The sequence below is a fragment of the Pan troglodytes genome, chromosome 3, assembly GCF_028858775.2.
Source record: "Pan troglodytes isolate AG18354 chromosome 3, NHGRI_mPanTro3-v2.0_pri, whole genome shotgun sequence".
NCBI classification, from domain to species: Eukaryota; Metazoa; Chordata; class Mammalia; order Primates; family Hominidae; genus Pan; species Pan troglodytes.
The window spans coordinates 27,432,200-27,455,907 of NC_072401.2; the positions used below are offsets into that span (position 1 = coordinate 27,432,200).

Below are 23,708 nucleotides of genomic sequence, written 5' to 3' on the forward strand. Positions count from 1 at the left end.
CTCCCAACACTATGTTGAATAGGAGTGGTGAGAGAGGGCATCCTTGTCTTGTGCTGGTTTTCAAAGGGAATGATTCCAGTTTTTGCCCGTTCAGTATGGTATTGGCTGTGGGTTTGTCATAAATAGCTCTTATTATTTTGAGATACGTTCCATTAATACCTAGTTTGTTGAGAGTTTTTGGCATGAAGGGCTGTTGAGTTTTTTGAAGCCCTTTTCTTCATCTGTTGAGATAATCATGTGGTTTTTGTCTTTGGTTCTGTTTATATGCTGGATTACGTTTATTGATTTGCATATGTTGAACCAGCCTTACATCCGAGGGATGAAGCTGACTTGATTGTGGTGGATAAGCTTTTTGATGTGCTGCTGGATTTGGTTTGCCAGTATTTTATTGAGGATTTTTACATCGATGTTGATCAGGGATATTGGTCTAAAATTCTCTTTTTTTGTTGTGTCTCTGCCAGGCTTTGGTATCAGGTTGATGCTGGCCTCATAAAATGAGTTAGGGAGGATTCCCTCTTTTCCTGTTGATTGGAATAGTTTCAGAAGGAATGGTACCAGCTCCTCTTTGTACCTCTGGTAGAATTCAGCTGTGAATCCCTCTGGTCCTGGACTTCTTTTGGTTGGTAGGCTATTAATTATTGCCTCAATTTCAGAGCCTGTTATTGTTCCATTCAGACATTCAACTTCTTCCTGGTTTAGTCTTGGGAGGGTGTATGCATCCAGGAATTTATCCATTTCTTCTAGATTTTCTAGTTTATTTGCGTAGAGGTGTTTATAGTATTCTCTGATGGTAGTTTGTATTTCTGTGGGATCGGTGGTGATATCCCCTTTATCATTTTTTATTGTGTCTATTTGATTCTTCTGTCTTTTCTTCTTTATTAATCTTGCTAGTGGTCTATCAATTTTGTTGGTCTTTTCAAAAAACCCGCTCCTGGATTGATTGATTTTTTGAAGGGTTTTTTGTGTCTGTCTCTTTCAGTTCTGCTGTGATCTTAGTTATTTCTTGCCTTCTGCTTGCTTTTGAATGTGTTTGCTCTTGCTTCTCTAGTTCTTTTAATTGTGATGTTAGGGTGTCGATTTTAGATCTTTCCTGCTTTGTCTTGTGGGCATTTAGTGCTATAAATTTCCCTCTACACACTACTTTAAATGTGTCCCACACATCCTAGTATGTTGTATCTTTGTTCTCATTGGTTTCAAAGAACATCTTTATTTCTGCCTTCATTTCGTTATTTTCCCAGTAGTCATTCAGGGGCAAGTTGTTCAGTTTCCATGTAGTTGTGCGGTTTTGAGTGAATTTCTTAATCCTGAGTTCTAATTTGATCGCACTATGGTCTGAGAGGCAGTTTTTTTTGTGATTTCTGTTCTTTAGATTTGCTGAGGAGTGCTTTACTTCCAATTATGTGGTCAATTTTAGAATAAGTGCGATGTGGTGCTGAGAAGAATGTATGTTCTGTTGATTAGGGCTGGAGAGTTCTGTAGATGTCTATTAGGTCTGCTTGGTGCAGAGCTGAGTTCAAGTCCTGGATATCCTTATTAACCTTCTGTCTCGTTGATCTGTCCGATATTGACAGTGGGGTGTTAAAGTCTTCCATTATTATTCTGTGGGAGTCTAAGTCTCTTTGTAGCTCTCTAAGGACTTGCTTTAGGAATCTGGGTGCTCCTGTATTGGGTGCATATATATTTAGGATAGTTAGCACTTCTTGTTGAATTGATCCCTTTACCATTATGTAACAGCCTTGTTTCTTTTGATTTTTCTTGATTTAAAGTCTGTTTTATCAGAGACTAGGATTGCAACCCCTGATTTTTTTTTGCTTTCCATTTGCTCGGTGGATCTTCCTCCATCCCTTTATTTTGAGCCTATGTAAGTCTTTGCGCGTGATGTGGGTCTCCTGAATACAGCACACTGATGGGTCTTGACTCTTTATCCAATTTGCCAGTCTGTGTCATTTAATTAGGGCATTTAGCCCTTTTATATTTAAGGTTAATATTGTTATGTGTGATTTGATCCTTTCATTATGATGTTTGCTGGTTATTTTGCCCGTTAATTAATGCAGTTTCTTCCTAGCCTTGATGGTCTTTACAATTTGGCATGTTTTTGCAGTGGCTGGTACCGGTTTTTTCTTTCCATGTTTAGTGCTTCCTTCAAGAGCTCTTGTAAGGCAGGCAGGCCTGGTGGTGACAGAATCTCTCAGCATTTGCTTGTCTGTAAAGGATTTTATTTCTCCTTCAGTTATGAAGCTTAGTTTGGCTGGATATGAAATTCTGGGTTCAAAATTCTTTTCTTTAAGAATGTTGAATATCGAGCTCCACTCTCTTGTGGCTTGTAGGGTTTCTGCCAAGAGATTCGCTGTTAGTCTGATGGGCTTCCCTTTGTGGGTAACCCGACCTTTCTCTCTGGCTGCCTTAACATTTTTTCCTTCATTTCAACCTTGGTGAATCTGACAATTATGCGTCTTGGTGTTGCTCTTCTCAAGGAGTATCTTTGTGGTGGTCTCTGTATTTCCTGAATTTGAATGTTGGCCTGCCTTGCTAGGTTGGGGGTGTTCTCCTGGATAATATCCTGAAGAGTGTTTTCCAACTTGGGTCCATTCCCCACATCACTTTCAGGTACACCAATCAAATGTAGATTTGGTCTTTTCACATAGTTCCATATTTCTTGGAGGCTTTGTTCGTTTCTTTTTACTCTTTTTTCTCTAACCTTGTCTTCTCACTTTATTTCATTAATTTCATCTTCAATCACTGATCTCCTTTCTTCCGCTTGATCAAATTGGCTATTGAAGCTTCTGCATGCGTCATGAAGTTCTCGTGCCGTAGTTTTCAGCTCCATCAGGTCATTTAAGGTCTTCTCTACACTGTTTATTCTAGTTAGCCATTCGTCTAATCTTTTTTCAAGGTTTTTAGCTTCCCTGTGATGGGTTCGAACATCCTTCATTAGCTCGGAGAAGTTTGTTATTACCGACCTTCTGAAGCCTACTTCTGTCAACTTGTCAAAGTCATTCTCTGTCCTGCTTTGTTCCATTGCTGGCGAGGAGCTGCAGTCCTTTGGAGGAGAAGGGGCGCTCTGGTTTTTAGAATTTTCAGCTTTTCTGCTCTGGTTTTTCCCCATCTTTGTGGTTTTATCTACTTTTGGTCTTTGATGTTGGTGACCTACAGATGGGGTTTTGGTGTAGATGACCTTTTTGTTGGTGTTGATGCTATTCCTTTCTGTTTGTTAGTTTTCTTTCTAACAGTCAGGTGCAGGTCTGTTGGAGTTTGCTGGAGTTCCATTCCAGACCCTGTTTGCCTGGGTATCACCAGTGGAGGCTGCAGAACAGCAAATATTGCAGAACAGCAAATATTGCTGCCTGATCCTTTCTCTGGAAGCTTCGTCCCACAGGAGCAGCCGCGTATATGAGGTGTCTGTTGGCCCCTACTGGGTGATGTCTCCCAGTTAGGCTACACAGGGATCAGGGACCCACTTGAGGCAGTCTGTCCATTCTCAGAGCTCAGACGCTGTGCTGGGAGAACCACTGCTCTCTGCAGAGCTGTCAGACAGGGACATTTAAGTCTGCAGAAGTTGTCTGCTGCCTTTTGTTCAGCTATGCCCTGCCCACAGAGGTGGAGTCTAGAGGCAGTAGGCCTTGTTGAGCTGTGGTGGCTCCGCCCAGTTCCAGCTGCCAGGCTGCTTTGTTTACCTATTCAAGCCTCAGCAATGGCACACACCCCTCCCCAAGCCAGGCTGCCACCTTGCAGTTCAATCTCAGACTGCTGCGCTAGCAGTGAGCAAGGCTTCGTGGGTGTGGGACCGCCGAACCAGGCACGGGAGAGAATCTCCTTGTCTGCTGGTTGCTAAGACCTTGGGGAAAGCGCAGTATTTGGGCGGGAGTGTTCCGATTTTCCAGGTAGTCTGTCATGGCTTCCCTTGGCTAGGAAAGGGAAATCCCCCGACCCCTTGCACTTCTCGGGTGATGCAATGCCCTTCCCTGCTTCAGCTCGCCCTCCGTTGGCTGCATGCATTGCCCAACCAGTCCCAATGAGATGAACCAGGTACCTATTGGAAATGCAGAAATCACCTGTCTTCTGCATGGATCACGCTGGGAGCTGCAGATTGGAGCTGTTCCTATTCGGCCATCTGGGGAGTCTTTTTTTTTTTTTTTTTTTTTTAGTGGCAAGAGATGGAGACTCAAATTACCTCAAGTAATGAGAAGTTGATTGTAAAGATGCTTCATCACCAATGATTTGATTGATTGCAAGTTACAAAAATCAGACTCACCTGCTTTATTTATTTATATATAATCAAAACTTTATGCTGCAATCCCAGCAGTTTGGGAGGTCTAGGCAGGTGGATCACTTGAGGTCAGGAGTTTGAGACCAGCCTGGCCAACATGATGAAACCCTGTCCTACTAAAAATACAAAAATTAGCTGGGTGTGGTGCGCACCTGTAATTCCAGCTACTCGAGAGGCTGAGGCACAAGGATTGTTCCAACCTGGGATGCATAGGTTGCAGTGAGCCGAGATCATAACACTGCACTCCAGCCTGGGTGACAGAGTGAGACTCTGTCTCAAAAAAACAACAAAAAAAATTATTTTTCCTGTGAGACAGGACAGGCATTATTCTAGGCTTTGGGGATAGAGCATTGAACAAAATAGATATTCTTCCCTGATGGAGTTAACACTCTTTTAGAGAGACAGTGAACAAGTTTGCATGTATGTATGTGTGTAGCTACATATACACTCACACAACTGCTGGTACAGGTTATTTATGTGAAAAAATAAAGCAGGGTAACAGTATAGTTAGTGAGCAGATGGAACAAGGGCTAGTTAGATAATGTGGTCAAGGAAGAAGTCCCCCAAGAAGAGGTTTTTGGTTATAGATTGGAGTGGCGCTAGAGGGTGAGTCAGGGGACAATCTGGGTGAAGTATATTCCAGGTTTAGGGACCAGCCACGCCAAGGCTTACGGCTGGCACAAACTTAAAGTGTTTAGGAAACTGTTGGAAGGCTCATGTAGCTAGAAAGTAGTAAGGAATGGGAAGAGTGGTGGGAGACAAATTGATCAGGGAGACAGACAGGGACAGATCTCATAGGACCTGTTAGGGCCAATAAGGAATTTGAGATTTACTATATGGATAATGTAAGTATATTGCAAGTATAACTCCATTTAGGAGTTTTGAGCAAAGTAGTGATGTGACTTATCTTTCAAAATTATTATTGTAATTACTGTGTGAATATTAGACTCTTGAGGAGAAGGGGTCAGGAGTAGAAGTAGAAGACCTGTTGAGGCTTCGCGTGAACTGGTGACAGGTGATGGTAATCTGGTGAGAAGGAAATGGCTGGAAAGTCTGATTTCATGATATATTTTGAAGAAATAGCTGGCAGGATTTGCTGTGGAATTGAATTCAGGTTACTAGTGGGGGACAGGGACAGGAATAAAAGTTCATTCTTAGGTTTTATGTGGCATTGAAATTTCTTGGGAATAGGAGTAATTAGGAAAAAACCCAGAAATCTGAAGTCTCATGGGGGAGGTTGTTAATAATGGGGGAAAACATTGAAAAATACTGGTTGAGATCATGACGCAAAGAGTGAAGGACTGAGTGCTGTGAGGTCAAGAAGTAGAGGAGGACCCTGGAGAGAAGGTGGGGAAGAAATGGCCAGTGAGATAGGAGGAGAGCCAGGAGAATGTGGGGACCTAGTTGCTTAGTGAAGAAAGCATTTTAAGAAAAAGCAATGTCACATGTTCCAGAAATCTGAATAAGATGACAACACAGACTTGACAATTGGATTGGCAAAGTCGAAGTTAAGGTTATTGATCTTAACAGAGACAGATTCACTGTAGGGGTAGAAGTAAAAGTCTAATTGGAATGGATTAAACAGGAAGTAAGGACAATAGATATTGTTGACTTTAAAAAGGAAGAGCCAAGAAATGGGACTCTGATACATGAAGGGAGATAATGTTGTGAATAATTTTTTTAAATGATAGGAGATTTTAATCATATATACATATACACACATATATACATATATATTTAAATCATATATATATTTTCATATCTATGAAAATATAAATCTATATATATGAATATACATGATATATTTATGGAATGACCCAGTTAAGAAATAATTGATACAGGAGAAGATCAAACTATCTTAATTTAAAAACTATCCCTATTTAATAGGAGAGTGCTGGTGTATAGTCAGGGGCTTAATCCACCCTGGCCCAGGTCCTGTCTTTCTCTGTTTCTTTCTGGATTTTGGTGTTATTTTCTCCTCCTGTGTTTCCTAGAGGCTAGTTCTGTGGCTGGTGGCAGTTGCAGGCTTATGTTTTCCTAGGATCATGGCCAAAGAGAACTAGGAGTCTTCCCTGCCTGTTCTAGTTAGATAAATGCCAGAAAGTAACTGGCTTAGGTCTTGTGGCCAAATCTAGATCTGCTGCTGTGACCTCCAGAATGGGGTCCTGTGATTACTTCTTTCCCCATCTGCCTACCCCAGGTGATTTGGAGTCTTGTCTCCAAAGAAGGAAGAGAGAGAAGGAGTAACCTAGCAGCCAGCCAGCCATTACAGATTAATGACCAAGAATCACTAGACTTTGAGAAGAGCAGGTAGAAGAAAACTTTGAAAGGATGCAGGGTTGGGTGGGTGGTGTCTGGCAGCATGGGTCATGTGATATAAAATATAGCTACTCTTTCAGAACATCTCTAAGTTCCTGAAACTTGCAGTTCAAAACTTTTGGACCATAAATGGATTTTCTGAAAGGCCTCTTTTGGTCCCACTCTGAATTTTACGGTAATTGAGTGTATCACTTCCTAAATAGAGACATTTTATTAAATCCCATTTTGGTATTTTAATGAAATGAGCTAATATAACTCTCACCACTGGAAACTTCCAAAATCTTCCTGGCTATTACAGATTTTTACTATTGCCTGGTACTTTTTACTTTGAAACCCTAGGTGAGTTTACCTAGAATCTCCAAACATGTCTGTATTGTTAAAGATGAAACATAGGTATTTTTAAAAGCATCATTGGAGGAGGAGAAAAGTGAATTTGAGGCAGCAAAAAGTAGGTGCTGTCTGTGCTGAGTTAGTTTGAAAATCTTGAGAAAGAGATGCTTTCTGAATACTGGTAAATTTGAGGAGTAGATGGTTCTTCATGACCTAACCACTCTCAAAAGAGAAATAGTATTTGTCACACTTCAGTAATATCTAAGAATACCAACTACTGTTATACTTTGTAATGAAGCTTAAGAACGTGGAAGGTTTTTGCAGTGCCATGTCTTCATACTGTACTAGAGCTCTTGTCGTTTGGGTTACTGGTGAATTTTTGCCAAATGAAGCCTTCTGAAGAGGAAAAGGAACAACTATAAAATTTAAAGGGTATATTTAAGTGAGAATATTTAAATATACTCATTTAAAGCAAATATAATTAAAACATATAAAGGCATCCAGATAATTATCTAGGAGAGCATGCCTTTATGGAATTACAAAGAGTTTTATTAAATTTTAAGTAGTTACTGGTAATAATTTGGTGTTATCAAATATAGGAAAAGCAGTACTTTTATATGACTTCACCTGCTATGAGAAATGGTAGTTTTATAGTTTATTGTGCTGTCTTCATTTTCTATATTTGTTAATGAAAGATTCGGTAGTATGTTTTTGAAAATTCATTTGATGTTATTATGAACATTTTCTATTTTTCTTTTTTATTTTCTTTTTATAGAGATGGGGGTCTCACTGTGTTGACTAGACTGGTCTCGAACTACTGGCCTCAAGCGATCCTCCCATCTTGGCCTCCCAAAGTGCCAGGATTACAGGCGTGAGCCACTGGGCCCAGCCCCACTTTTCTTTAAATTATTAGAATGCAAGGATCATAATTATCTAAAATGGCAAATGGGTTCAGTGTTTAGTGTAGACTAAAGGCATGTATAAATTACAAATAGGTCTTATATTTGTCTTATAGAATATAAGAATTTGCTTATTTTGAAAGTAAATTGTTTAGGCAGGATTTAGAGATCATTTATAGTTTGTCAACACTTCCGTTAAAACAAATAATCATTACTTCCTAGATAATAAAGATTTTGTTTACATATCACATCAAGTATAAGAAAGGGCAATTTATAATTTAAAAAGGACTCTGAATTTAATTATTTGTTAATAACTTGTTGGTTTGTCTCCAACACTGTTAGACCAGAGTAAGTAGAATACTTTCTTCCTCATTGGCATAACTGGGAGCCTGGAAAAAAAAAAAAAAGGAAAAAGTTAAAACCAGTTCGTGCCTCTGGATCTGGGAAATCAATCAGTTGCCAGAGAACAAAGAATTACCAAGGAATATAAATGGGAATTATCGAATAGGCAATTAGAAAAAGAAAAATAATCTGAAACAGGTTGAGGGAAGATTGTTGTAAATTCTAGCCCATAAAAGTTGAGAAATGGAAAAGTTTAAGTGTTTTAGGAATTTAAACTAATGTAATCACTGTGTTTCTAAAAAGACTGCTAAAATTTCAGATTATTTCCAAATGCAAACAGAGTCAAGAAAGGAATCAGTTTTCCTTTAAAGGCTAGTTTTCAAAAGGTATCATAAGTATTTTTGTAGTGCTTTATTAATTTTTTTGCTAGATAAACATCTTAAATCCATATTAGAAGCTTTTTCAATATTGTGGGTTGACGAGATTACATATTAGAAGCTTTACTTCTAATACTGTGAATAAGGAGCCCTTCCTTACTTTCTGGCACGAAAAGATGTTTGAACTAAATGAATATCCAGCAACGAGTAAACTTAGGGATTCTGAGGCTTCTTAAATACTAATACCTACAGAAACCCCAAGGTACAGCTATTCTTTCCCAGATAGACAAAATCCAAAAGTGAGTAAGAACGCAGAGCTTGACTGCCTGTATTCAAGTCTCTACATAACACTTACTAGATTTGTGACATCGGACAGGACAAATAACTTGATCTCTCTGTCCCTAACTTTGCCTATTTGTGAAATCTCGCTAATAAGTACCCACCCCCCACCTTAGAGGGTTGTGCTGAGGATTAAATGAGTCAACAAGTATATAGAGTTTAGAACAGTATTTGATAGCTAATAAAGCCTAATGTTTGCTGTTATTAATATTGTTAAAAGGCTACCATACTTTCTTGGAGAAAATCACAAGCTACAAAGTAATGGAGAAGCTCGCAATTAGTAGAATTCTCTACCTGCATAATTGAAGAAGAACTGAAAGATTTCTTTTTTAAATTTTAATTTCTTAATTGAAAGTGATTTCAAATTTAGAGAAAAGTTGCAGGAGCAGAGCAAATAACTCCCATATACACTGTGTCTAGATACCCTCCCCTCCCCTTCCAGTGCCACCATTTGCCCTAATAATGGCCTTTTATAGCCAAAGGATGCAGGGTGATGCATTGTACCCGGTTGTCCTATCTCTCTAGTCGTCTTCAGTATGGAAAAATTCCATAATACTGCCTGGACTTTTACGACGTTGGCCAGTAATCTTCAAAAACATCACTTTTGTAGTAAATAACTAAATTAGGATTTGTTTGATATTTTTACATTGTTAGACCCAGGTTATGCATTTTGGGCTGGACTATCACAGGAGTGATTCTTTTTATTATATCATTTTGGGTGGCACTTGGTATCATTTGCCTTATTACAAATGGTGTTATCTTTGTCATTTGATGAATATAGTGTCTGCTGTGTTTCCATAACTGTAAAGGTATTTACCCCACACCGAACAAATGTGTAATTCTTTTTTTTTTTTTTTTTGGTGGAGAGATACTTGAAGACTATTTAAAATCACATTCCTCATTTCACTTTTTAGTTCTAGCATCTATAAATTTTTTTTGCCTGACTTAATTATTGCTCACATGGTTGCTAAATGGTAACTTTTTGAATTCCATCATTCCTTCTACTTATTAGTTGGCGTTCTACTATAAGGAAGAGAATTAAACAGAGTGTATATCAACATCTTGTCCGTGAAGATGCTGGGAGATAACAAAGACATATTTTGAAACTAGGAATTTGAGAAAGACTGATTCTCAAAAACTTATGAATGCTTTGAAGATTGATCTTCTGCATTTATTCATTTATATCCTATTTTATTCAGTCAGTTTTGAGCTTGTTACTATTATGATTTTGATGCTCAAATTGTCCCAAATTTAGTTAATGGGAGGCCTTTCTAACTGGCTTCTGTATCTTTTTATATCCTTTCTAACTGGCTTCTATATTCTTTAAAATATCCTTTTCTAACTGGCTTCTATATCCTTCTGTATCCTCTTTTAAGGATTAAGGATATTCTTTATTCTTTTATATATCCTTCTATATCCATCATTTTTTGAGCTCTTCCCTACTTATTGGCACAAAAAGGTATCCAGGCTCATTGTGTTATTTCTTAACCTCAATCCTGGAAACAGCCATTTCTCCAAGGAACCCTGGTTATTTTTAGCTGAATTGCTATTTAGAAACCAAGATTTGGGCACTAGGTATGTTCATTGCTACTGAGATATTGTTGTTCCCAGACCTCAGTGGACAGAGTTAAGAAACATGCACACACCTTATATTTCTTTTTTTTATACTGAAAATCATGAATTCACACTGATACCTGATAAACTCTAATTTCAGTCCAACACTTTGGGTTAATTCTAGCTTAACTCCTTTTTCTATTTGTACTTCACTGACAGTGAAAACTTGACTCTGTTATCTTAATATGTTTACGTAGTTGCTCAGTCCCTCTGTAGGTAGCCAGGGTCCTGACCCCACGGGCTGCTACCTCTTTCAGGGGCCTGCCTTATGTGGGCCTCGGCCTTCACAAGGCTGCCACCCTGTTGTCCGCATTATAGAGATACTAGCTGCTGTTAACCTGTCTCATCCCCATGTGGGACCAGATTACTTCTGGGTAATTGAAAGACACTGAAATGAATTTGAAAATTGAAAAAAAACTTGGGAGAAAAATCAGAATGCACACTATCCAGTAACTTGGTGGAAATGAATCAGTCTTTTTGAGTTTGATCACTGAAGCACTTTATTCACATTTTGCCTTTCTCATATGATTCTCTGGCTGTTGACAAAGGTCCCCTATGAATGGGGAGCCTATTTAGTAATTTAATCCTTTAACCATTGTGTCAGTACTACAATTAAACAAACTTTTCCTAAAAGTTATTTTTGCCACTAATAATATTAGTTAAACCACTGCTATGTATACCAGCTGAAGGCCAAGTTGGAAAATGTTATATACCAGGTAAATGTAGCTTAATAATATTTGTGAATTATTAGATTTTTAAATGCTAAATGCACTAAGAAAAATCATATGTAATTGAAGATCAAACAAATTTCTGAGTACAGTTGCCTTGAAAATATTTCTACCATTGGAATTGGCTAATTTTTCTATTATTGAAGAAATCAAGGTTTACAAGTTCTGAATGTATTGTGTCTTCTTACCTGGAAGTTGTTTGGCAACTAGAGTGAAAACTCAATTTTTAGCTGGCCTTTGATATATTAAAGAAGGTATTTATTAACTAGGCTTTTGTATTCATTTTTTGTTGAACTCCCTCTAAAAGTTAATGCATTTCTTACATCATGCTTTCTGGTAGTCTTGGTAATAACTCCTTGACTCTGATGTTTTATTTATTTAATCCAGTGCCCAAAGTAATTACTGTGCAGTCAGTAAATATTTGCTGCATGAAGGAATTCCAAGTTGCCTACAGAAAATCTTTTGAAGAAACTTTCAAATTCTAAGAGAAAAAAGTGTTAATAGCAGAAAATTAAAGCAAACAGTTGTAAAGCTATAATTGAAAAGCTATAATTGAAATGTTTCTTTATTGTTATACTTTGGAAAATAGCACCCTCTTCATTTTATGAAGCTTAGTCACACTTTTGAAAGTTTGTTGTTTTATCTAGAAATGGTTCTAAAAAGAATCAATGAAAGTGACATTTTCCTTGGCAGTCTTGGTTAACAGAATCATTTTGTCATCCATTCACTCGTCCAATAAATACTAATTGAGTTCCAACTAACTATGTACCTGCCATTCCATGTTTGTTAAGTGCTTGCTGTATTTTTGGCATTGTATAACATGTTGGGAATATAGAATGAATAAGAAACACTATCTGCAGAACAACCATATGATTTTGAGACCCACTATTTCTCCAATTTTTTTTATGTTTTTGGAGATGGAGTCTCACTCACTCTGTTGCCCAGGCTGGAGTGCAGTAGCGCGATCTCGGCTCACTGCAACCTCCGTGTCCCAGGCTCAAGTGATTCTCCTGCTTCAGCCTCCTGAGTAGCTGGGATTACAGGTGCATGCCACCACACCTGGCTAATTTTGTTTTGTATTTTTAGTAGAGATGGGGTTTCGCCATGTTGGCCAGGCTGGTCTCAAACTCCTGGCCTCAAATGATCTGCCCACCTCTGGCTCCCAAAGTGTTGGGATTACAGGCGTGAGCCACTTGCACCCAGCCTTCAATTTCTAATTTTAAGATATATCTTTGTTATTTCTCACCATCTTCATGGAACTAGGTATTGATAGTACACTTAGTTTCATTGATAATAAGATTGGAGTTTCTAATAGGAAAGGTAATAAAGCCTTCCCTCAGTGTCCCCTGTACCACTGTTGGGAACAAAACACCTTGGTAATTTTTAAGTTCTGAATGTTCAAACATTTGCCAGCATTTACCTAGTGTCTCTAAAAATTACATGTAATTCTTGCATAATTAAAGAAAAGGAGCTCATGAGCAAAAGTGTATATTTCTCTTTGGTACAATTACTAATATCTGAACTCAAGTTCAGGGTGTGGCTTTAGGTATCCAAATATAGCATGTTGCAGGAATTTACTCCATGTTACAAAGACATGCCCTGCTGACCACTGTGCAAATGAGGAGCTCACATTCTGGCACTGTTCTAAACATAAGCCTGTCTTGACTGTGCTGAGCAGCTGAGCATCTAAAGTCTTATTCAGAAGTGACCCCAGGAAGTCTATAAAATCAACGGAGTTAGGATGAAATGTGAAAGGCCTGAAACTTACTCAACTTTCAGATTTGAAAAGTTATTATTTTCTTTCTTTTATATTAGTTTAAAAATTCTTATTTTTAAATCCCTGCAATATTGAACCTTAGGTTAATTCAGTTTTCCTGTGATAAATTATGTGTATCAGTGTAAAGAGAAACTGAGATTTTTGTAACTTGTAACACTCAGTTGAAATTGGATTTAAAAGTAGTCAATACTGGTGTACACCTGTGTTGTTTTAGAATATGGTATTTTATATAAACATTCCAATAACACAAATATTTTTCAAACTGCTAATAAGTTTTTAGCTTCTATCAACATTTCATATAGCCAACTTTAAATATAGTTACTTTTATTAATAATGTTTAGTCTTTCTTCTTCCTGACCCCCTTGCCAAACCTTTTGGTAGATATAAAGATGTTTTCATGCTTTAAGAGAAGGCAGTATATGTTTGTAACACATACTGTTTGTAACAGTCTGTACTGTTTTTAACTCTACTCTCCTGTCTCAGGATATCAGAAGTTGATTTCCCTAAAATACATTAATTTTCCCAAAGAAACTTTTATGCCAGTTGCTTTTCTTTAATTAAAAAAATTATTAACAAGCCAATTGCTTTCTTAACATTAAGAATGACATTACAAATGTTTTTAAAATCATAAATTTAGGACATAGCAGTTTCAAAAAAGTAGTATGAAAGCTATTAAAAAATGAAAAGCAGAATACATGTAATGTGTATGTTTGTTATATCCAAGGTCTGCCACAGCTGATGGTGAATTCGGCTGTATCTTGAGGTTTGAGGTTTCCTCAGAACGCAGGAGATGGTTAAGAGTTGGCCTTTGAACTCAGTGGGCGTAGTTCTAAATCCTGTTTCCACTACTTACTTGGTCTGTGAATTTGAGCAAGTGGCTTAAACTCTGAGCTTCAGCTTCCTAATCTATAAACCAAGGATTATAATATTACATCTGATACCTACTTCATAGGGTTTTTGAGTTTTATGAGAGGATTCATGTAAAGCATGTAGCACAGTTTCTGGAAATTGCCAAGTGCTCACAAAATGTTTGGTACTACTATTATTAACATGTCTCTACATACACAAAAATGCTTTATTATTAGAAGTTAGGTTTTCCCCCACAGTATTTAGGTGATTTCACAGATCATCTTTAAGATATTTTGGATAGTATATACTTATATTAAATATAACAAATGAAAAGTTATATGGTAGTACTTCACTAGGCTGTTTTGTATTTTTTAGGCTTGTAACAATACAGGCATATGGCTAAGTGCTTTGGGTGCATTGGTTTTGTAAGATTGCCTTTTACAGATGAAAGGAACAAGTAAATACATATATTTTAATCTTTTAAAGTTTATCTTTTATACTGATTTGTTTATATCAGGTTTGCTTAAAGCAGGGCACACAAATTCTCTTCCGATACCACTGTCAACCACACAACTTTAAATTGCTACCTCCACTATGTTATTTATAAGCCTCTTTGGTTCTGTTCTGGAGCCAAGGATTCACCAGTGCTGCTTTAAAGTGAGATATCAGGCAGACAGTATTATTTATCTTTCACACAATTATGGGATAGCAAATTGATAATTAAAAACAAAACAAAACAAGTTCTTTTATTTAAGGAAGACTAAAAGTCAGTTATACATTCAGCTAATACTTAAATGGCAACTTGGTGTGTTTTCTACAGTCCTTGTCGTATAGCAGCTTGCAGTATCGCAGGAACATAAGATATAAGCAAACAGTTACAAAGTAAGGCAGCCCATATGATGTGCCATTTGGTAGAAATAGTTAAGCAGTATAGAAATTCATGGGAGGAAGAGATTGCTTTCAGCTAGAGTATTTCATTCACTTAAACCTAGTTGTACAACTGGGATGTACCTATGCATGACTCGTGTCTTTTTTGGAAGGCCGCTTCAGCTGGGTGGCCACAGCCAGTTGCTTTTCTTCTCTATTGGTGGCTATTTTCACCCCTTACAATCTCTTCATTCTCCCTGTGATTAGGACCCCACTGCTGTCAAAAAGCTTTCTGCTCTTAGGCACAGTTTTCATCCCTTTTTAAGTGCTGATCCAAAATAGTGACATGGTGGTGGGACCGAAAGTAGCAAATACATGGGGAGAAGAAAGGGAAACTGTTTGGGTGCAGAATCAGGAACCTCATTCTCTGTTGTAGAAATTGCCCTTTTGATAGCAGCATGGGTGAGGAGTAATGAAAAGGAGAACCCTCTGTTCCTGTGAAAATCCACAAATGTATAGTCCCGCCCTTCCCCATATTCTACCTCCCCATACTCTCTCATCTCCTGGAATTTCGGTTCCATACACCATCCTGTCCCCACTCTCCCATCCCCCACCATCTCCTTTGTTCCAGAGCCATGCTGCAGTTCTGAATCTCCTGGCTGTTTGAAATGTTGCCTTTCGAGCTGTTAGAGCCCCTCTTCCAAGTTGTAGGAATCACCTCCATGATGAAGAACTGACGTAGCTCCATTGAGCTTTTCTGTTACTCCCTCCAGGCCTTTAGTAGGCCCCAATGTATACTTGATGTCTCTAGGAGAATCCTGAGTCCATTAATGTAATTGCCTGTGGCAGATTGCTCATATATAATGTTTAACTTTGGCATTACTGTTAGTACTATATGTCTGAAAGGTTTGTTTCTAAGAGAAAATATGTTTCAAGTTTTAAACAGTGAGCTGTTCTAAATCAGCCATCTATATTAGTAGTGGACTTACAGTCAGAAGGTTAGAGTTCAATTCTAGCTCTCTCAGTTATTCTGTGTGACCATGTGTATGATCACTTGGCCTCTCTTGGCCTAGGTTGTTTGTATAGAATGTAGAGATAATAGATTTCTTTCAAAGATAGATGTTGGGGGTTAAATGAGAATGTATGTAAAGATGTATAGTAAAATATAAAGCCCCATAGTCCCAAAGGAATGTGGCATTTTTTTGTGTGTGAATCATGACTGTGTTAGGTAAAATAACAAGTTCCTGCCCTCTAAGAACTCGTCATCCAGAGGATAAGATGAACATGGACAATTACATTATGGTATATGATAAATCCTATGGCAGATATAAGTATAGGTGACCAAGGAGCACAAAGAAGAGCGGCTCTAATCTGGAAATGAATGGATAGAGAAAACTTCATGAAGGAGGGAGTTTCTTATCTAAGTCTTAAAGAAGAGCGAGCCTGGCAAAGAAGGAAGAAAGGAAAAACATTCCATATTGAAGGAGAGACAGTGGGGCCTGGGGGAACATTGTACAGAAAGCTGCAAGTATGGCTGCAAGTATGACTAGACCATAAACTATCTGTGGTACCTTATCTGATTATTAGGACCACTTAGCTTATTTTGAAGAGGCGGTGTTCCTGCACAATGTTTAACAACTCTAGAAACAGGTTTGGTCTGAAACTTGGTTTGACCATTTACGAATCTTTTATACCTAATTAAGAACCTCGACTCCATACACTTTTAGATTCAATATGATGATAAAAGTATCTGCTTAAAAGGCTTATTACAATGATCATTTGAAATAATGTTTGCAAATCTCCTGGTATTTAATGAACACTTAATAAATGTTAGCAGTTTTCATCGCTATCCTGAAAGTTCTTAGGGCCATTCTTTCCCTCTCAGTATTCTGTAATCTACTGTTCTAGGCTAACACTTTAGCAATGTTTTATTAATAAATACCAACTCTTGTTTATTATAATGGAATCATAGAAACAGTTTAAATGAAATTTTTCTTTGGAGTGGGGGACAGAGTCTCACTCTGTCTCCCAGGCTGGGGTACAGTAGCGCAGTCTTGGCTCACTGCAGCCTCTGTCTCCTGGGTTCAAGAGATTCTCCTGCCTCAGACTCCTGAATAGCTGGGATTACAAGCATGTACCACCATGCCCGGCTAATTTTTGTATTTATAGTAGAGACAGGGTTTTGCCATGTTGGCCAGGCTGGTCTCGAACTCTTGTCCTCAGGTGATCCACCCACCCTGGTCTCCCAAAGTGCTAGGATTACAGACATGAGCCACCACACACGGCCCAGTTTAAATGAATTTTAAAGGTGGTCTAGATCAATTTTATTATTTTACATGTTAAGATGCAAGGACTGTTCAACACACAAATCAATAAATGTGCTGCCTCACATCAATAGAATCAAGGTCAAAAACCATATGATCTTTTCAATAGATGCTAAAAAGCATTTAATAAATTCAGCATCCCTTCATGATAAAAACCTTCAACAAATTGGGTATATAAGGAGCATACCTCAACACAATAAAGGCCATATATGACAAGCCCAAAAGCTGTGTGTTTTGTGCCGAATGGGGAAAAATTGAAAGCCTTTCCACTAAGATCTGAAACAAGACAAGGATGCCCACTTTCACCACTTTTATTCAGTGTAATACCAGAAATACTAACCAGAATAATTAAGCAAAAGAAATAAATAAAAGGCATTCAAATTGAAAGGGAAGACGTCAAATTATCCTTGGTTGAAGGGGACATGATCTTATATTTAGAAAAACCTAGACTTCACCTGAAAACTCTTAGAACTGATAAATGAATTTAGTAAAGTTACAGGATACAAAATCAACCTACAAAAGGCAGTAGCATCTGTATACATTAGCAGAGATCACTCTGAAAAAGAAATCAAGAAAGCAATCTTCTTTACAATAGGTACCAAAAAATATACCTAGAAACGAATTTAACCAAGGAAGTGAAAAATCTCTACAAAGAAAATTATAAAACACTGATTAAAGAAATTGAAGAGGATTCACAAAAAAGGAAAGATATGCTTATGGATTGGAAGAATTCATCTTGTTAAAATGTCTTTACTACCTAAAGTGATCTACAGATTTAATACAATCCCTATCAAAATACCAATTATATCCTTCACAGAAATATCCTAAATTTTGTATGAAACCAAATGAAAAAATCCTAAAATTTGTATGAAACCACAAAAGACCATGAATATCTATAGCAATCTTGAGCAAAAAGAACACAGCTGGAGATATCACACTACCTGAATTCAAATAATATTACAAAGCTATAATAACCAAAGCATCATGGTACCGGCATAAAAACAGACACATATACCAACGAAACAGAATAGAGAACCCAGAAATAAATCCATACACTTTCAGCCAACTCATTTTCAACAAAGGAACCCAAAATGTGCATTGGGGAAGGAATGGTCTCTTTAATAAATGGTGCTAGGAAAACTGGATATCTCTATGCAGAAGAATGAATCTAGATCTCTACCATGTGCAAAAATCAACTCAAAACTGATTAAAGACTTAAATGTAAGATCTGAAACTATTAGAAAACATCGAGGAAAGGCTTCAGGACATTAGGCTGGACAAGAAGCTTTTTGGGTTAAGACCTCAAAAACATAGGCAACAAAAGCAAAAACAGACAAATGGGATTGTATCAAGCTAAAAAGCTTCTGCCTGGCAAAGGAAACAATGAACAAAGTGAAGAGACAACCTATGGGATGGGAGAAAATTTGCAAACTATCCTTCTGACAAGAGATTAATAACCAGAATATATAAGGAACTCAAACAGCTCAATAGCAGAAAAACAAATAATCTGAGTAAAAAATGGGCAAAAGACCTGAGTAGGCATAAAGACATACCAATGGCCCACAGGTATACGAAAAAATGTTCAGCATCACTAATCATCAGGGAAATGCAAATCCAAACTACAATGAGATATTACACTCCAGTTTGAATGGCTGTTATCAAAAAGACAAAAAAATACAAATGCTGTCGAAGGTGTGGAGAAAGGGGAACTCTTACATACTATTTGTGGGAATGTAAAGTAGTACAGTTATTAAGGAAAACAGTATGGAGCTTTCTCAAAAAAACTAAAAATAGAGCTAGCATATGATTCAGCAGATTCACTGCTGAATATATGTCTAAAAGAAAGGAAATCATTGTTCCAAATGATACCTGCACTCTCTTGTTTACTGCAGCACTATTCACAATAGGCAAGATGTGGAATCAACCTAAGTGTCCATCATCAGGTGGATGGATAAAGAAAATGTGGTATGTATACACAATGGAATATTATTCAGCCATAAAAAAGAATAAAATCCCGTTATTTACAGCAAAATGGAACTGAAGATCATTATGTTAAGTGAAATAAACCAGGCACAGAAAGACAAGTATCACACGTTCTTCCTCAGATATAGGAGCTAAAAAAGTGGATTTTATGGAAGTAGAGAGTAGAATGGTGGTTACCACAGGCTGGGAAGCGAAGAGGGGAATGAAGAGAAGTTGGTTAATGGGTACAAAAATGCAGTTAGGTAGAAGGAATAAGTTCTAGTATTTGATACTAAAGTAGGGAAATTAAAGTTAACAGTAATTTATTGTGTGTTTCCAAATAGCTGGAAGGTAATTATAATGGTTCCAACATGGAGAAAAGATAAATGTTTGAGGTGATGGATATCTCAGTTACCCTGATTTGATCATTACACGTCGTATACGTGTATCAAAATACCATATGTACTCCCAAAATATGTATAACATCAATTTAAAAAAGAGAATCTGAGCTGTAGTTAAATAATGTGGCTATGATATTATCCTGAATCAGTGGCACAGCTGGGAGTAAAATCAGGTCTGTTTCCATTCCAGAGTTCTTTTCATTAGTCTTAGAATAAATTGCCAAAAATCCCTTTGAGACACTGACCTGTAGCACTGGCCACAATTTCAAGCAGAAACAATATAAGTTAACATTTTAGAAGCTGGCATTTCTGTAGTTCTGCAGATTGGGAAAGATACCTTTAAAAGGAATGGTGTGTCTCTCTCTGCTTGCCCTCTGATGGAAGTGTTGTTTAGCAACAGCATCTATAAAAGACCAGTGAGAGGCAGGTAATAAGGAACCAGATAATTCTTAAATGAGTAATTCTTTTACCATCAAGAATTTCTTATGTAATGAAAAATCACTTGTACCCCAAAAGCTATTGAAATTTAGAAAATGTTAAAAAAGAATTTCTTACACATACAAATCCTTGTCTCACCATTAAAATGTAAAATTAGATTTTCATAAGACTTATTAATTAAACATGTTCTACTTCATTCAACAGCATCCAACAAATAATTTGTTGAGTGCCTTTATACCAAGTGCTAGGGTTAGAGTGATGAGCAGAAGACTTATACTTTACTGAAATAAACAGTTGTTGAAGTAATAATCATACAGATAAGTAGTTATAGTTATTTAAATGCTATGCATAAAAGCTACTAAGGGATTAATAATCAGGGGCCGGGTGTGGTGTCTCATACCTGTAATCTCAGCACTTTGAGAGGCAGAGGAGTTCAGCCTATGCAACATAGCAAGACCCTATCTCTACAAAAAAAGGAAAAAAAAGGTTATATAGTAATGTTCAGAAAGGTTCACTTGAAGAATTAAAGTTTTAGCTGAGATATGAAGGTTTAATGAAACAAAAAGGTGGAGGGATAGCAAAAAGGAGCTTATACTCAGCAAACAGCACGTACAGAGGCCCTGAAGAAGGACATAGTATGATCTGTCCTAAGAAATTAAAGACAACCAGAGTATTTGGAACAGAGAATGCTAATAAAAAATGCAAGTCCTGGTCATGAGAAGAGAAGTGAAGGTGTTTACTAAGTATCACCAAGGAAACCACAGCAAAAGGAGAAGTGAATCTCCCCCTAAAATAAATGGTTCTGTTAGATCTGTTGTTTTAAAGCTTCGTTGTCAAGACCACTACAATTTTCAATTTGCTAAGCAGAGTATTACATTTGGGCAGTTTTAATATGTTCTTTTTCATTTGATTTTTCTTCCTTTCTATACGGACTTACTGGAAATTGTGGGATGACTTTGATGTGCTGAAGTGTTTAGATCAGGAATTTTCACTGTTGAACAGTCATAGAGAGAATCTTATCTTGTTTTCTTGGCTGGGGATTTTGTGTGGGTGTGTGAGGTACAGCTGCACCACGAGTTTTTTGGCAGTGAGGACAGGGCAATTCTCAATGCAGTTCATCTTGAATAGGAAGAAACTTAAGAGTAAAAAGTCTACTTTGAATGCCCTAAAATCAGTGGAAAACACCCAGGGCCTGAACCTTCAGCTGACATCCTGTTACTTGGTTAAATGGATACAGCAGCCTCAGGCCCATGTCCAGGTTTTATGGTAGGAACACATGAAGGGGAGAACAGTCAAGGCTTTGTTTCAATATAAAACTATCAGTTACCACATCTAGTTTTAAATGTTTTTGGTTTTTGTTTGTGGTTTATTTAAGCTTTTCTCTAAAGAACACTTAATAAAAAAGGCAGATTAATGGAAACCTAGCTTTGCTTGCAAGTATGAATTCATATTTTTATGTAGCTTATCAGAAAGATTTTTTCAGATTTATTTATATACAGATGGATTCCCAGATCTGCTTTTATTGCTCACGTTTTCTTCACTCTCCCTTGATCTCTTCTGTAGTCTATAAGCATTAACCCTCAAATTAAATGCAGACAGTATAGAACTATTCATTTGTAAGCACACTTACATCCTTCCCTTTGCATAAACTCATCATTACTCTTCATAAGCAGAAACCTCTGAACTGCGTCCAGCGCTTAACTGCTTGTTTATATCTTTACTGTTATTTAGTATTACTACTTTCAGAGTAGTATAAAGTTTTGTTCTGTGGACAGTTTGCCTGAGTTCAAATCCAGTCCTGCTGCTTACTTTGTTGGTTCCATAAGCTTTTTAGTTTTTAACTTCCAAAATAAAGATAATTATGTTAGAACCTCGTAAGTTTTTTTTAAGACTTAAGAAAATGCATACAAAGGATTTAATTTAAAATAAATATCCAGGAGAAGAGATGCTAGTTATTTTATTCTTGATTTAGGTCCAGTCTTCTAGAATCTATTAATAGCTGTCTTTTCTGGTTGATGTCATTTAGTCTAAAGATCATCTGTATGTTGATGACTTCCCACCAATACCTCTGTTCCTAACCTCACTTTTTCCTAAGCTCCAGACTTGCAGATCTGACTGCTGCTCTATTATCTACACTTAAATGTCAAATGCATACTTCAAACATAACGTGTCTTAAAACAACTTTTGATCTCTGTCACCGGCCCCTGCTCGTTTCCCCAATCTTTTCCTCCCCATTCTTTTCTATCTCAGTTAATGGTAGCACCCTCTGTACTTTTGGCTTTTGTTTAGCTACCAGCCCCTGTCCATTTCATCAGCCCATCTTAGTAGCATTATCCCCAGAATATATCCTGAATCTGACTCCTTGTTGTCATCTTATCTACTACTATCATAGTCTAAGACGATGACCCTTTCCTGTCTAGGCAATTATGTAAGGAATGGTCTTCTTATTTCTCCGTATTTCACGATAAGACTGGACCATTTTTAGTCTTATCATGAACAATCTATTCTCCACATTGAAGAACAACATTCTAAAAAAAGATTATTCCCCTTCTTTTTATTGAAATTAGAAAACTATCCAGAGTTCTTGAAAGCCTTTCATGACCTAGCTCCTCTCTGACTTTCTGCCAGTCTCTCAAACACTGCTAGTTCATTCCATCTGAAGGCTTTTTTTTTTACAGCCTTTTCCTCTCTTTGGGATATTTTTCACTCATATCTTCACAATGGGGCTCCTTGCAATTTTTAGGTCTCAGATGTCAGCTCCTTAGAGAGGCTTACCCTGACATCTTTCCTGCTTTTCTTAAGTTAATCACTATCTGAAATTTCCCTTCCTCTTCTTCCTTCTTTCATAAAGTGCCCCTCCCCAAACCCAAAGGAATTTAAGTTCCATACAAGGACTTTATCCGTTTTATTCACTGCCATATGCCCAGTGCTTAGAATGAAATCTGGTATTCAGAATGTTTTCGGTATTACAATACTATATGGGTGGATGGCTAGATGAAAGAATGAACAAGTATGTATCTGGTAATTTTTCTACAACCAGAAAAATGATAGATTATTTCGTTCTTACAAACTTTGTATAGGTGTTTATTTTAGAATTAATCCTGCTAATCTTTGTCCTAATTGCTTTTACTATCACTTCTGTTTTTGATTGTAAGGCTTTCTTCTTCTCATAGAGTGCTAGATACCGTTTTGGTACTTAATGTTGATTAAATTGAAAATGCAATCTAACATCTTTATATTCTCTGAAATTATAGAATATGTATTTCTGAAAGCAGGTGTGTTTAAAATATGTATTCCCCTTTTATCTCCTGCAGTTCATAATTGGACCCTTGAAGACACTCTTCAGTGGTTGATAGAGTTTGTTGAACTACCCCAATATGAGAAGAATTTTAGAGACAACAATGTCAAAGGAACGACACTTCCCAGGTGAGTCTTTGTTATGCAAATGTATTTTCCACTCAGGGAGAATTATATGCTAGATGTCATTTCCCCATACTGAATCTACAAGTTACTTCCGTGGCTGAGGGCACAAAGGAAATATAAATATATCCATTCTTTAGTCTTTCTAAATTATGCATTTTCAAGTTTTAATCAGTTTTTCTTGTCTAAATAATCAGGCTCTTGGAAAAATTATTTCCAAGGAACATGATTTTGAGTTTCAGAAGATGGGTCAACTATATCATTTGTAAATAACATCAAGGGTCAACTTTTGGCCAATCTAAGAAAAACTTTTTTATTTGATAGTGATTCATTTTTATGAACACATCTACTTGAATGGATTAATGTGCATCTCTTTCTTGTGACATTTTAAATGACAATAACCATCGAATTATGGTGTCTATACATTATACCTGAATTTTAAAAATGAAATTAAT

The 23,708-nt window shown here is 37.1% G+C and overlaps 1 protein-coding gene across 9 annotated transcripts in view; it reads left to right on the forward strand.

The window, feature by feature from the left end:
• Window positions 1–23,708, forward strand: part of STIM2 (stromal interaction molecule 2) — a 174,974-nt gene that overhangs the window by 123,042 nt on the left and 28,224 nt on the right. For all 9 annotated transcript variants that reach the window (XM_016951428.4, XM_054682822.2, XM_063809450.1 and 6 more), the window contains exon 4: window positions 23,148–23,259. In XM_016951428.4, the coding sequence (XP_016806917.1) occupies window positions 23,148–23,259 (112 nt within the window). The remainder of the gene's footprint in view (window positions 1–23,147; window positions 23,260–23,708) is intronic.